Source organism: Nymphaea colorata, chromosome 10 (genome assembly GCF_008831285.2).
Source record: "Nymphaea colorata isolate Beijing-Zhang1983 chromosome 10, ASM883128v2, whole genome shotgun sequence".
NCBI lineage: Eukaryota > Viridiplantae > Streptophyta > Magnoliopsida > Nymphaeales > Nymphaeaceae > Nymphaea > Nymphaea colorata.
Window position 1 is genome coordinate 12108907 of NC_045147.1, and position 14009 is coordinate 12122915.

A 14009-nucleotide genomic window follows, 5' to 3' on the forward strand; every position below is an offset into this window, starting at 1 on the left:
TTCATACGAATTCCTATTTCATTTGCTTTTTCTATTTCAGAATATCTAGAGTTCTCTATAATATGTGTTTTGTTGCTAATCTATTGATGCACTGCTACATGTCTTTATCTTTTCACACGAAGAAGACATTTAGAACAGGAATATGATTTATGCAAAATTTCACTAAGACAAATCAATCGTGCTCCCCACCACATAAGTCAAACAAGCCCATTCTCCTTCTCCAGGTGCATTAGAGGATACCAATATCAGATCAGTGACACATAGGACATATGAACAAAATTCTCAAAATGTACAATTTTTTTATTAAAAAATTAGTATTATCGCATAAAAAAAACATCGCACCCGTACCCATTTTCCCGTACCCATACCTAGGTGGCTGCAGGGGCGTAGGGGCCTTGGCCCCAGCTTAAAAAAATAAAAAATAAAAATTTTACATGTAATTTTTTTTTTAAATTTCACTTCTTTTATATAAAAATTTTGAAAAATAATATTTCGGCACTTATCAAAATTTAAAAACTTTAATTCGTCCCGCTCATGAAAAATTTCTGGCTCCGCCCCCGAGCCACTGTCGCGTCCATGGATGCCACCAATAAATAGCTTGCCTCCACTCAGGCATGCGATTCCTTATTGCTACTTAAGGAAAACTATGAAAGACATAAAAATGTGAGGTTTCATTTTTCAGGATTCCTTGGTGCTGAATTAAAAGGGAAGGGGGGTGGTAGAAAATTTTCCTAAAGACCATCGTTCCCCACTGGATTATGGCTCATTGAATTAGTGAAGCCCCTCCACTGTTCTGGTATTTAGGTCATTTTAACTTTTCCGGTGATAAACGTTTCCCTTTGGGCCTTATTTTGAATTTATCACTTCCTTTTAGAGGTTAGAGAAATGCTTCTTAACAAAACTTTGATGAGCATTCTCTTTTGGATAATGTGTGGTTCTTTTGGAAACTTATATCAACTCACCAACCACTACGATTGGAAGCTCAAGATGCCTAATACTCACCTTGGTAAAATCCAAAAGATCGTAATGAGCTAAGAATTGAACAAAATTGTCATATTTTGAAATTCAAGCTGTCAAACTTTTCCCTTTGGGCCTTATTTTGAATTAATCACTTCCTTTTAGAGGTTAGAGAAATGCTCCTTAACAACACTTTGATGAGCATTCTCTTTTGGATAATGTGTGGTTCTTTTGGAAACTTATATCAACTCACCAACCACTACGATTGGAAACTCAAGATGCCTAAGACTCACCTTGGTAAAATCCAAAAGATCGTAATGAGCTAAGAATTGAACAAAATTGTCATATTTTGAAATTCAAGTTGTCAAACTTTTCCCTTTGGGCCTTATTTTGAATTAATCACTTCCTTTTCGAGGTTAGAGAAACGCTCCTTAACAAAACTTTGATGAGCATTCTCTTTTGGAAACTTATAACAACTCACCAACCACTTCAATTGGAAACTCAAGATGCCTAAGACTCACCTTGGTAAAGTCCAAAAGATCCAAATGAGCTAAGAATTGAACAAAATTGTCATATTTTGAAATTCAAGTTGTCCTCAATCACCTTGGTAAGATCAAGAAACCTCTTATCACTACAGAAAAAAGATGAATTCACGGCCGCGTGTGATCAGGAAAACTCCAATGGAGGGGATCACCCTAAAATTTATAAAATTCTACATACAAAAAAGAATGAGAACCTGAAACCTGGATGATCAAGAAAACAAAACCAAAAGCCATAGCTCAATGTGGAAAGGATTAAAAAACTGTACGATTTCTGATGTTTCAGGAACCGATCAGAAGTGACAATCTCACCTTCAAATCATCTTAGTAGAATGAAAAAGATATGGTTTCCTCTTCTAATTTAAGCACTTATATTAGGCAGTTTGTTTTAAACAAGAAAAGAACAAAGTTTCATTACAACCATACATTCATATTTCATATGATGTTGCCTCGTGAATAAGACGGTTGCCTCTCACAGATGGCGGTGAACTGCACGAACATGAAGGCCCTGATCAATGTGAAGAGTCAGCATGGTTTTGCAAGTCACCTCTTTAGATGGGTCCTTTAATTGGAATCTAAAGAAAGCAGTAAGCAGTGCAGCTACTATCTTCATCTGCCGGTACGCGAAATCTTTACCCAAGCACGTTCGTGGACCAGCCTGTGACATTGAATGAAAATCTTTTTGAGATTTTCTTTCTTCACCTGACATGGATCTTGCTATAATGTTAGTTATCATGTGTTTAGATGATGCAGCAAAACATTCCAGAGCTAACGTACGTGCCATATATGATTGTATAAAGAACTCTACTTACATGAAATGCTGGAAATATGAAAGGGGATTCTGGTCTGAAAACTCCGTCGTGGAGCCATCTCTCAGGCCGGAAATCCTCCGCATAGTCGCCCCAGATATACTTCATTCTGCCCATCGCATGAGTTACATGGTTGACAGTTACATGGTTGACACCATCACCTTTCTTCACTTTGAATCCATCAGGGAGAACGTCATCCTTGCACGCACACTGCCTATCCTGGGAAAACCCAATTAAGATGCATATTTATCTGCTTTGAGTGGCTGGAAGAAATCAAGATCAAGTTTAAAGCAAAAAGCCAGCATGACCGTGACTTTCCCTATTCCAGAAAAAGAAAAAGGCACTCCTACAATTTCAGAAACAAGAAGGGCCATCTTTGAAAGTTATTCTTCAGAAGACTGTCAAATGCCTATAACTATCTTAGAGATTTCATACCACAAGCTTCACACATGGGACTCTAGTCGTGTGTATCTCGTGGCGTTTCATAAATATTGACAGTTTCACCGTGGTCTCTCTGCTAAAATTACTAGAGACTCTTTCTTGCAGTAACTGTCATCACAAGTGAAAAAAGCTGCAAATTGAAAGGTAGGGTTATTTTGTTTGAGTGATGCCATGTTTCAATGTGCTTTAGTCACTGGTGAACAAGTTAATGACTTGAAGTACCATGTAACTGCTAAAATCTGAAAAGGAGGAATGGAAAAAGCACTGAACTACAATCTGAATGACAAAACGCCATCATCAAATCTGTGTGTGTATGCGCAGGTGCGTGCAAACATGTGCAAAGCTTCTATGCTTCTTCTTATATAACAGAACAGTTATGTTATATGCTATATATCGAAGATGTATTTAACAAAGATGTCTTCAGTGAGATAAGAGTGTCAAAGCAGAGGAATTATAATGCTTACAACGGGGACTGCAGGGTACAATCTCAAGGTTTCACTCAAAGCAGCATGAAGATACTGCAGCTTTTCTAATGCCCCTTCTGTAAGTTTTTCCACAAACTGAGTAAACTGTCCTTTTTCACAAGAACCAACTATCTCCTTGACCTCCTGTGCAATCTTCTCTTGTATAAGAGGATGCTTGCAGAGCAAATATATGAACCATGAAAGCGTGCCCCCACTCGTATCTTTCCCGGCAAACACGAAGTTCAAAATGATATCCCTCAAGTAACCATCGTTCATGGTCTCCGGATTCTTCTCACTTTCCAAAAGGAACCTTGACAGAATATCTTTCTTCACCTATTGTTATTTTCAAAACCCATCAAATCATGTCTCTGCATTTGAAAAACTTACATAATTTGCTTCCAAATGAGAGGGTCTAAAAGGTTTATGCTTACATATGAACTTTGATGGCACAAGTACTGCTTCCGTCTAGAACTGATGATTTTATAGATGAACTCATTAGTCACTGGAATATTTTTTCTGAGTGTTGCTTCTGTACCAACATTGAAAAATCTCTCGACCTTCCAGAATAAGTCAACGTAACCGTGAAATGTCAAAGCGTTCGATTCATCAAAAGCCTTGGCGAATGTAATCACTTCCTCATTAGATCCATCCAAAATATTCAATTTGAGCCCAAATCCAACTTCGAATATGGAGTCCATGGAATATTTAGTGAATAATTCCTGCATTGGACACAGAGCTACGTACATGAAAGCAATCACACACCACATGTAATACTTGTTCTGCACAGTTAACAGAAACAGTAACAAAAGGATAAGAAGGCTCGCGATTTATGACCACATGCATCGGTAGAACTTTCTTTTGAACAACTTGATAACCTTTCTGGTTCTACATTAATCTGATCAACTAACACATTGAATTTGGCACAGAAACCCCCAAAAGAAAAAGAAAAACGATAATTCAAGACTGAGAAGCATGGTCGTCTTGCCATGGAACCAGAAGATGCAGCGCACCAATCTGGTTACTGGACGTTTTCATTTTTCTGGAGAACGGAGAAACAACTTTAGTGGCAGCTTTCGTATTTTTCTTGAGAACAGAGAAACTACTTCAGTGGTGGGAAACTAGGTGGAACTAATTACTTTAACCTGTCGCTCCACCATGGGCTTTCTGAGATGGTAGAGCACTGAGCGGGTAGAAGAACCAGATAAAAGCTCCTTGAACTCATTAAACTTTCACCCCTGCAACTAAACTGGTCACTTGCCCCAAAAGGGCCGCAGAGTTCTTGGAGCCTTATGATCAGCCTTGTTCTGCCAACCAGCGCTCGTCAGCAATTCAGATGTTTCGGCAATAGTGTTTAACCCATTAACAAAACACTCGAAAAAAAATTAGAAAAGTCAAAAAGACAGGTTTTTTCTTTCTAAGAATTATAAAAGACAACATAACTGTGCTTTGAAATGTTCGCGTCTATGTTTAAGGAAAATCATGGTGGTGTCGAAGATAATGTGTCTGATACTAGAAAATTGGATGGAAAAAGTCAATACGCTCACATGCATATCCATGGGCAGATCGGCCTCTGCATTATCTGAAATCTTCTGTGCAAGAACAGCTGCGTTCGTCCGAAAAACGACGCTGCTGAAATCTCTCAGCATCTTGGTGGAGAACTCGTAGCTTGCTACTTTTCTTTGGTGACGCCATTTCTGACCATCCACTGCAAAAATACCATCTCCAATAAGAACCTTCGTTATCTCCTAATGATACTTTCCCTGCAATAGCAATGAATTAAAGCATTTCATGGTCCACCACTGGTTGCTCATTAAGTCGCCTTCTCGACTCAATAACTTTGCCTCAAAAAAGCCAGCAAGTAACAACCACCAAGAACAGAGCAGACGATAGAAGGTGGCCCTTGTTGGTTACCTTGTCATAGTTAGCAAAGTTGGTCTTCAGGATATACTCGATGTTCTGCGGGTCTGCAGTGTAGACTTCGCTCTGGGAGAAGAAAAGGTACCTGACTGTCTTGTTATGGGCAGCAACTTCTGTTTGGTAATCATAGAGACTATCCAAGCATCTAAGCAAATGGAACATAGTTCCTTTCACAGGTGGAGCCTTGCTGCCTAGAGATTTCCCTATGAAGATTCTCAAAACACAGAGAGACGGAAACAACAGGAGAAGGGAAGCTACACCGCAACAGATGTAGAAGAAGTTTGCCATCACTCTTCCTCTCTCACTCTGTGTGTCCAAAGGGGGAATGAGAGGGTTAGCCAAAGAAATATATATATATATATATATATATATATATATATATATATATATATATATATATATATAGAAAGAAAGAGAGAAAGAAAGAGCTTATTTTAATATATAACAAAATTTGGAAACAAGATGTCTCCGTATACAAAAGAAAAAAACAATCCAAGCATCGGCGCTTCAACCGATGACAAAGGACTATGAAAAAACAGTATGGGGAGAAGGGAAGGACTATGAACCGGTATGTAGCCTGTATGATGGAACTCTTAATCTTGCACTATCCACCACTCAATCCAACCAGTTGAGCTGTTTAATACAACTGAAAACGAAGTCAATGGATTGCATTTGACAAATGAGAAAAAAATTATCAGTAAAATTAAAGATAAGGGCAGGGTGACAAAAAGGGTTGAAAATGTATGTGAAACCTGTCGAAAACTAAAGGGAAGAACTTAAAAATCATGCACCTGTCTTAAAAAAACACTTGTCAAATATGCCACCTAAAATAACACCGCCGAACCTTTGATTTCCAAAAAGAACGTCATCATTTGAATTTTTGAATTCCCATTGGGCTAAAGAGAAAGTCAGGTGCAAAAGACTGCTTAGACACCAAACAAGGAGGAGAGGGAGTGGACATTATAGCAGACAATGGCTTTAAGAACCGTAAATTATGGACATGAATAATATCCGAAATCTATAGTGTCAAGTTATTCTGGTGAATTTTAAGTTGCAAAGTTTTCATATTCGTTATTCATGATTTAATCATTGCGTTTTTTTAAATAAAAAATTTCAAATTCCATTTATATTTAAATATAAGAACTTTGTTAAGATACGCCATAATGGGTCTAGTGGTTGATCCGGTGACCCACTTAGGCAGCATGGGTCGACACTCGACAGTGACCCACATTGGACAGCGAGGGTCGACGGTGAGCCCCACGGATCAGCGAGGGCTGCCGGCCGTCTCTGTGCGGCGGGCCTCTTCAGGGCCTCCAGTGAGGCTGTCGCCAAACGAAGAGAGATTTTTTTTTATTTTTTTATTTCTTTTATTGCTAATAATATGCCCTAGGTAAGGGCATCTTTTTGTCAATTAGTTGCATACACTACTATAATATTGTCATAGGCATTGAGTTTTTTTTTTATGTCTCTGATGCATACCTAAATCTGGAAATCTAGCCTAGGTACCTAATACTAAGTATCTGGCCTGATCGGGCTTGCACTCGAACCCGAAAAAATCAACCCTCGGTCTGATAACGTGTATTGGTTCCAGACGGGTCAGCTTGAGGGGGCTCGATTCGGTTTGATTTTTTTATATTATTTTATTTAATAATGATATATATTTATGATTAAAAATATATTTTATATTTAAATGTTTTTATTTTAAAATTAAAAAAAAATATTTTTTTATTTTAACTGAAACGAGCCCGAGCTCGGATGTCGAGTATCCAACCCGACCCGAACTTAATTTTCGGATGTCGGGCCACCCCCATGCCCAAGGCCTATCAATATCACCTTCAAATTGTTATAATTTTCTCAACGGGTGTTGTCTGTTCCGATGATGTAGACGGATATAAATTAGTAATTAATGTAATATTTGGTCCTAATCCTTGAAAATCGACCTTGCATTTATCGTTTACGATTCATCCCGTAAAGATCTGTTGGGCTATTGTACTTGGTAATTGTCCCAAGTTAGTTTTAATTGATTGCTATTTCCGTCGTCAAAGTTGAGACTTGTTGGTGGGTGATCATCTCGTTCAAACTCATGTGCATGTGTTTTATTAAGAAAAAAAAAAAAACTGGACTTCATTTCCCCATTTTTTATCGACTAAACCCAATCCTAAGTTCGCTACATGGAAAGAATCAGATCAATTGGTTTTAAGCTGGATTAAAATGATCGTCTCTGAAACTGTTCTTGGTCAAATAATCAGGGCTCGCTCAGCGCAAGAAACCTGGTCTGCATTGGAAAAATCCTATGGGTCTTAGTCCCCACTGCGAGTCATGTTATTGAAAAAATATCTAATATTCATTAAGAAAGGTAACTCAGATATGGTTTCTTACTTCAGAAAATTTTACTTTTAGTCGACTCTTTTGATGTTGTTGGCTATCATATGCCAAAATAAGATTTAATTCAAATTGTGCTCAATTGAATTCCATCGAATTATGAGAGTCTGGTCACTACTCTAGTCACGTCAGCAACAAAGATGCCCACATTTGCTGAGCTCTATGATCTCCTCTTGAGCCAAGAAACGAGTCACCAAATTATGAAACATGATGCTGAATCGCCTATAGAGAAACAAGTCACTATAATTGTCTTCAATACACCAAATTATGAAACATGATGCTGAATCGCCTATAGAGAAACAAGTCACTATAATTGTCTTCAATACCATCTAAGGTCGCAGATGCGAACATGGTCAAGGATTTTATCAAGGAATAGGTGGTCATGGTAGAAATCAACATCAATCCAATAACCATTAACAATCATCTAGAGATCAGTCATCTAAGGCATCCATTGAGTGTCAATATTGTGGCCGTAAGGGCCACACAACTAAGACATGTGGGGATAATAATCCCCGTGTTTTTTCAGCCATGACATTGCAAGAACCTAGAGTCGAATATTGGTACCTAGATACAGACACAACCATTGCTAGTGAAGAACAATTGGAAAACAGGCAAAAATTACTCTCGTTCGAAATCCGTAATGGTCGGAAATGGTACTTTCTTACCCATTTCTCATGTAAGGGATTTACCGGTTAATATTTGGAAGGGGATTCTGGTCTTAAAACTCCATCATGGAGCCTGTTGGTTCTTTCTAGAGAGGAGATTATGTTGAATCCTTCTAGAGCGGAGATTACGTTAATCAACAACGATATTCTTGGAAGTAGATTGCAATGATCTTGGACAGATATATCTCTTCCTAATCTTTTGTGCTCTATCCCTAACATTTCTCCCTTCCATCTTGAGCCAATTGTAATTACAACTATATATACCTCTCTTGTATCTTCGATTGATTCAAGTTCTAAATAAAAAAGCTCCTCTCTTCTCTCATGAATGTAGACTAATAAGTCGAACCACGTAATCTTTTGTGTGCCATGGTTGATTATGAATTTGGCGTAACAGTCACCAAAAAACTTAACATGGTATCAGAGCAAAAGGGATTCTGGTGATTTCTTACAATTTCGGCCACATGAGTTTGTTTCGGTGACTGAATGTGATCCTATCGGAGTCGTCCATACCTGTGATGCTCATCTGAGCAATTGGCATTGAATTTGAGTGGAATCCTGCAAAAATTGAGGACGATTGTGCTGTTGACGAAGAACTAGGGACTATCCGGTGAGAGTCTGGGCTCTCTCTTGCACTACGTCTCCTACCCAACGGTGTCAATCAACGTTACCGGGTAGTGGACTCCCACTCTCTCGCCTCCGACCCTATGGCGACCATCAACAATTTTGCCGGTTTCTGGATTATCTCTGTCGTCCCTCTATCTCTCTCAAGGTCGACTGACAACGTCAACTCACTAGAGAGCATGGCTACCGATTTATCTTCAGTTTTTCTCTGAGTCTCCATCTCTTCCTTCAGGAGTCCAAGCACATGGTGGCTCCCTCCCGTTGAAGACCGATCGGCCATCCTTACTATCCACCATCACTCCCCAATTCATCGGATCCTTCTTCTTGTCGTTCCGTGGATGCAGTGAACCCACTTCGTGCTTTCATCTCCTTACTGTCGGCTGTCAGAATATGATCTAGAGATAACAGGCAGACACAAGCTGATCCCTTAGTGACCACACTGATGCCCCTGTGACGAAGGGTGTCATGTAGCCCGTGGAGGTGTTGACCCAACATCGTTCTCCTCATCTCTTAATTCTTCAGATTGAGAATCTTATCTTGTGGCAGGTAGCAGCAGTTTAGACCTGAATATCACCGTACACATCAGAATTCTTTTCAGTTTTTTTGTTCTCTACCATGGAAACAACTCATCTTGTTGATGATACGCCAAGCAGCTCCAAGAGCGGGAGCCATGACCAAGGTACCATAAAAATTACTACTGTTCTTTTGAATGAAACAAATTATCTGAGTTGGGCAAAAGCAGTTCGTTTATTCTTGAGTGGGCGTTCAAAGATCGACTATTTCAATGGAAAAATCATGGCTCCTCTTCCATTTGATCCAAAATTTAATGAATGGCTATAGGAGGAGGACAAGGTTATGTCATGGATGATGAATTCCATGGAACCATCAATTGCAAATCTATTTCTATATCAGGCTAAAGGCATATGAGATACTTTGAAAGAAATGTATGGACAACAAAACAATTTAGCTCAGGTGTATCAAATATAACCTGAAATTGCAAATCTGTAGAAAGAAGGAAAACAAACTCATCTCTACTTAAATCAGCGTTGTTGTCTCTATGATGAGCTGCTACAATACCGACTGACCACTTCCGATCTGGAGGTTTACAAGCAGAGATTTGAGGAAGACAAGGTGTTTAAAACTATCGCAGGACTTGGAGCCAACTATGAGCGCCTTAGAAGTCAAATTCTCATGACTAAGCCACTACCGAACTTTAATGAAGTATGTCAAGCCATCCAGAGGGAGGACGCACATAGGAAGGTTATGAATGTCACATCAAAAGTTGAGCTTAATGAAGGAAACCAAGAACAAATGGTATATCTTGCTAACGAAGGTAGCTAGGAAGGAATGACGTATTTCACTCGACCAGAAAAACCCACGCTTAAGGTGGATCATAGAAACCAGACGAATGCTATAATTGCAGCAAGTTGAGATGTTCCTACTGCAAAAAGGTTGGCCATGTTCGTGAGAAGTGCTGGGAACTTGTTGGCAAGTCCATCAAGGAGAAGATGGCCTCTTCAAATCAGGCAGATCATGCACACTTTGTTACCAATGATGACTTAGAAAAATTTTTTCAATGATCCTCAAAAACCAACCTCGTCTCAAATCAACCAGTTGGATCATCTACTAAAGGTAATAATCATGCTTTATTTACTCAAGCAAAGTCTCCTTTATGGGTTTTTGATTCTGGGAAAACTGATCATATGACCAACGATCCCCTTAAGCTGGTCGATCTTAACAAAGAAAATAAAAAACTAGTGTTTACTGTTGATGGTGCCATTATAGCTGTCATTGGGATTGGGGAACCCTCTTTTTTTTTAAATCATAAGATGTCTAGTGTTTTTTATGTGCCAAAACTCTCTACCAATTTAACGTCTGTTAGCAAAATCACCAAAGCTTATAACTATGTGGCTATTTTCTCTCCAAAGGATGTGATTTTTTAGGACTTTTAAATGAGGAAAGTGATTGGTAGGGGTCGAGAGCAAGATGGTCTATATGTAATGGAAAACTATGAAGTGAGTTTTTTTACAAGCATGAAGAATAAAGAGTACCTCACATGGCACACTAGACTTGATCATATTGTTGATCAAAGCGGGAAGACCTTGATCCCTCATCTCACCCTAGAAGAACATTCTTGTGATTCATGCGAGTTTCTCTAAATTTACCAGGCTGCCTTTTCATACCTTCACTGAAAGGTCCACTGAGATATTTGAATTGGTTCACTCAAACGCATGGGGACCTGGTCCTATGGAATCATAAAATGGTTACAGGCACTATATGTCATTTATTGATAACAAAACACGTATGTCATGGATTTTCTTTCTTAGAAATAAGAGTGAAGTGCTTGCTGTTTTTTAAGAGTTTTATTATATGGTACTTACTCATTATGGAACCAAAATTAAAAATTTTAGGTCTAACAATGGGGGGATGGGGGGGGGAATATGTAAATGATTCCTTTCGCAACTTCATAAGAAAAAATGGTATACAACCTCAATACACATGTGCAGGCACTCCACAACAAAACGGAGTTGTGGAAAAAAAAAATCATCAGCTACTAAATATTGTTAGATCTATCATGATACTTATGCAAGTTACCCAAAATTTTTGGTATGAAGCTATTGATACGGCTTGCTATCTTGCCAACCGAATACCAAACTCAAGTGTTGAAAACAAAATTCCTTTGAAACTCCTACTTCAAAGGTCTATTTCTATACAATATCTTAAAGTGTTTGGATGTAAATGCTTCGTTTATATTCAGGAAAAGTTTCGAAATAAACTTAAGAAACGGGCAATGAAGTGTATTTTTTTAAAAAGGGCTACAAATGTTATGAGACAATTTCAACAAAATTTTTTGTGACCAGGGATGTCAAATTCTTTGAAGATGAGTTATTCTATGAGGAACCAAATAAGGGGGAGAACGTCCATAGAAATGGAATCATGGTGAACAATGATAACATTGTTGTTCCTCTAGTGGATGTTTTTAATGCCTCGGGTTCCAAATCTACTATTAAAAACCAGCCTTCCAATGATCCATCTTTACCAAATGACAATGCCACTCTTATCCTTGAACCTAACCAAGCCAGTGAACTTAACCAAAAAAATCAAACCCTCCAGCGTTCCACTCGTCCTATTAGACATCCATCTAGACTTAGTGACATATCTATCAACCAACCATGACCAGTCTATAGATAAGTATCTTACATTCAAGACCATATCAAAACCCTATTGATCTTATATCTTAAACACCTATACTCACCTAGAACCAAAAACCAATGAAGAGGCTAACAAACATCCACAATGGAAACAAGCCATGATGGAAGAACTTTCAGCATTAGATAAAAATCAGACTTGGGATTTGGTTCCTCTACCAAAGAGAAAGAAAACTGCGGGGTGTAAGACGGTTTGCAAAATAAAATATCACAATGATAGCATCACAGAACGGTTTAAGGCTTGCTTCATTGCAAAAGGTTTTACTCCAACTGCAGGGATTGATTACAATGAAACATTTGTTCATGTTGCTAAGATGAACACAGTTAGAACTCTTATACTTGTGGCTTCAAACAAGAGATGAAACATAACTCAACTAGATGTTAAAAATGCTTTTCTACATGGAAAACTTGATGGCGAGGTTTACATGGAAGCACTGCAGGGAATATGCAACGAAAAAGGGTACGTTTGTAAACTGAAAAAAAACTTTGTATGATCTGAAACAATCTCCAAGAGAATGGTTCTCCCGACTAAGTGATGCCCTTGTTAGTATTGGTTTTAAGAGAAGTGTGACAGATTACACTATGTTTACATGTATTTGAGATTCAAAAATAATCATTCTACTTGTGTATGTAGATGACATCATTATGACAGGTGACAATGAGGAGCTTATGATTCATGTAAAAAACTATCTCAACAAGCAATTTGAGGTCAAAGATCTTGGAAAGTTGATGTACTTCTTGAGAACAGAGATGACCCATTCAGACAAGGGCATGTTTATATGTCAAAGAAGAACAGAGATGACCCATTCAGACAATGGCATGTTTATATGTCAAAGAAAACATACTTTAGATCTTTTAAAGGAAACAAAGCACTTGGGTGTCCCAACTGCAGACCCACCACTTGAACAAAATTGCAAGTTAAGAAAAGATAGAGGAACAGAAGTTAAGAACATCCAAAGCTTTCATAAACTTGTTGATAAACTTATATATTTGACAGTGACCAAGCCAGACGTTACTCATGTTGTCAGTATTATAAGCCAGTATATGCATAAGCCAACTTCCATACATATCTATGCTGCAAATAAAATACTAAGATACCTAAAGGGCTCCCCAGGAAAGGGTATTCTGATGAAAGGTGACCACCCTATTGATGTGGTAGGCTATTCTGATCCTAATTGAGCCGGCGACCCAAATGATAGAAGGTCTACTTCCGATTTTTGCATGTTTGTTGGTGGGAACTTAGTTACATGGAAAAGCAAAAAACAATTGGTTGTAGCCCGATCGAGTGCCGAAGCAGAGTATAGAGCTATGACAGCATGTACTTATGAATTGGTATGGGAAAAGGCCATTCTAAAAGACATGAATGTTAAAATAAAAGAGCCAATGAGACTTATGTGCGATAATATGACAACTATATACATTGGAGCAAATCCTGTATATCATGAACGCACAAAACATATTGAAGTAGACTATCACTTTATTAGAGAGAAAATTTAAGATGAAACAATTCAAACGCCATATGTTAAGAACGAATACTATTTGGCAGATATATTTACTAAGTCTCTTAGAAAGGAACGACATAGATATATTGTTAACAAGTTGGCTTTCATTCTATGCACCAACTTGAGGGGGAGATTGTTGGATCCTTCTAAAGAGGAGATTATGTTGGATCCTTCTGGAGAAGAGATTACGTTAATCAACAATAATATTCTTGGAAGGAGATTTTGACGATCTTGGACAGAGATATCTCTTCCTAATCTTTTGTGTTCTATCCCTAACGTTTCTCCCCTTCCATCTTGAGCTAATTGTAATTACAACTATATATATACCTCTCTTTTTATCTCCGATTGATTCAAGTTCTAAATAAAAGAACTCTTCTTTTCTCTCGTGGATGTAGGCTAATATGCCGAAGCCCGTAATCTTTTGTGTGCCATGGTTGATTATGAATTTGGTGTAAGTCACCAAAAAAATTAACAGAGCCATCTCTCTTGTTGGAAATTGTCCG

The 14009-nt window shown here is 38.2% G+C and overlaps 1 protein-coding gene across 1 annotated transcript; it reads right to left on the reverse strand.

Annotated features, from left to right (window-relative positions):
* Window positions 1-1900: 1900 nt before the first annotated feature.
* On the reverse strand, window positions 1901-5415 carry LOC116262288 (cytochrome P450 704C1-like). The gene is made up of 6 exons (XM_050080160.1): window positions 5122-5415; window positions 4755-4955; window positions 3642-3929; window positions 3211-3543; window positions 2309-2524; window positions 1901-2154 (listed from the first exon to the last, which is right to left on the reverse strand). The coding sequence occupies exons 1-6, from the start codon at window positions 5413-5415 to the stop codon at window positions 1969-1971; spliced, it is 1518 nt and encodes a 505-aa protein (XP_049936117.1). The 3' UTR covers window positions 1901-1968.
* Between the last annotated feature and the right edge of the window lie 8594 nt (window positions 5416-14009).

Excerpts from the sequence above, each read along its gene's own strand:
- LOC116262288 (XM_050080160.1), bottom strand. The coding sequence starts at position 5,415 with ATGGCAAACTTCTTCTACATCTGTTGCGGTGTAGCTTCCCTTCTCCTG. Across the intron at positions 3,930-4,754 it reads ATCTGCCCATGGATATGCAT|GAATTATTCACTAAATATTC; the intron begins GTGAGCGTATTG and ends TGTCCAATGCAG. Across the intron at positions 2,525-3,210 it reads TGTACCCTGCAGTCCCCGTT|GATAGGCAGTGTGCGTGCAA; the intron begins GTAAGCATTATA and ends GGGTTTTCCCAG.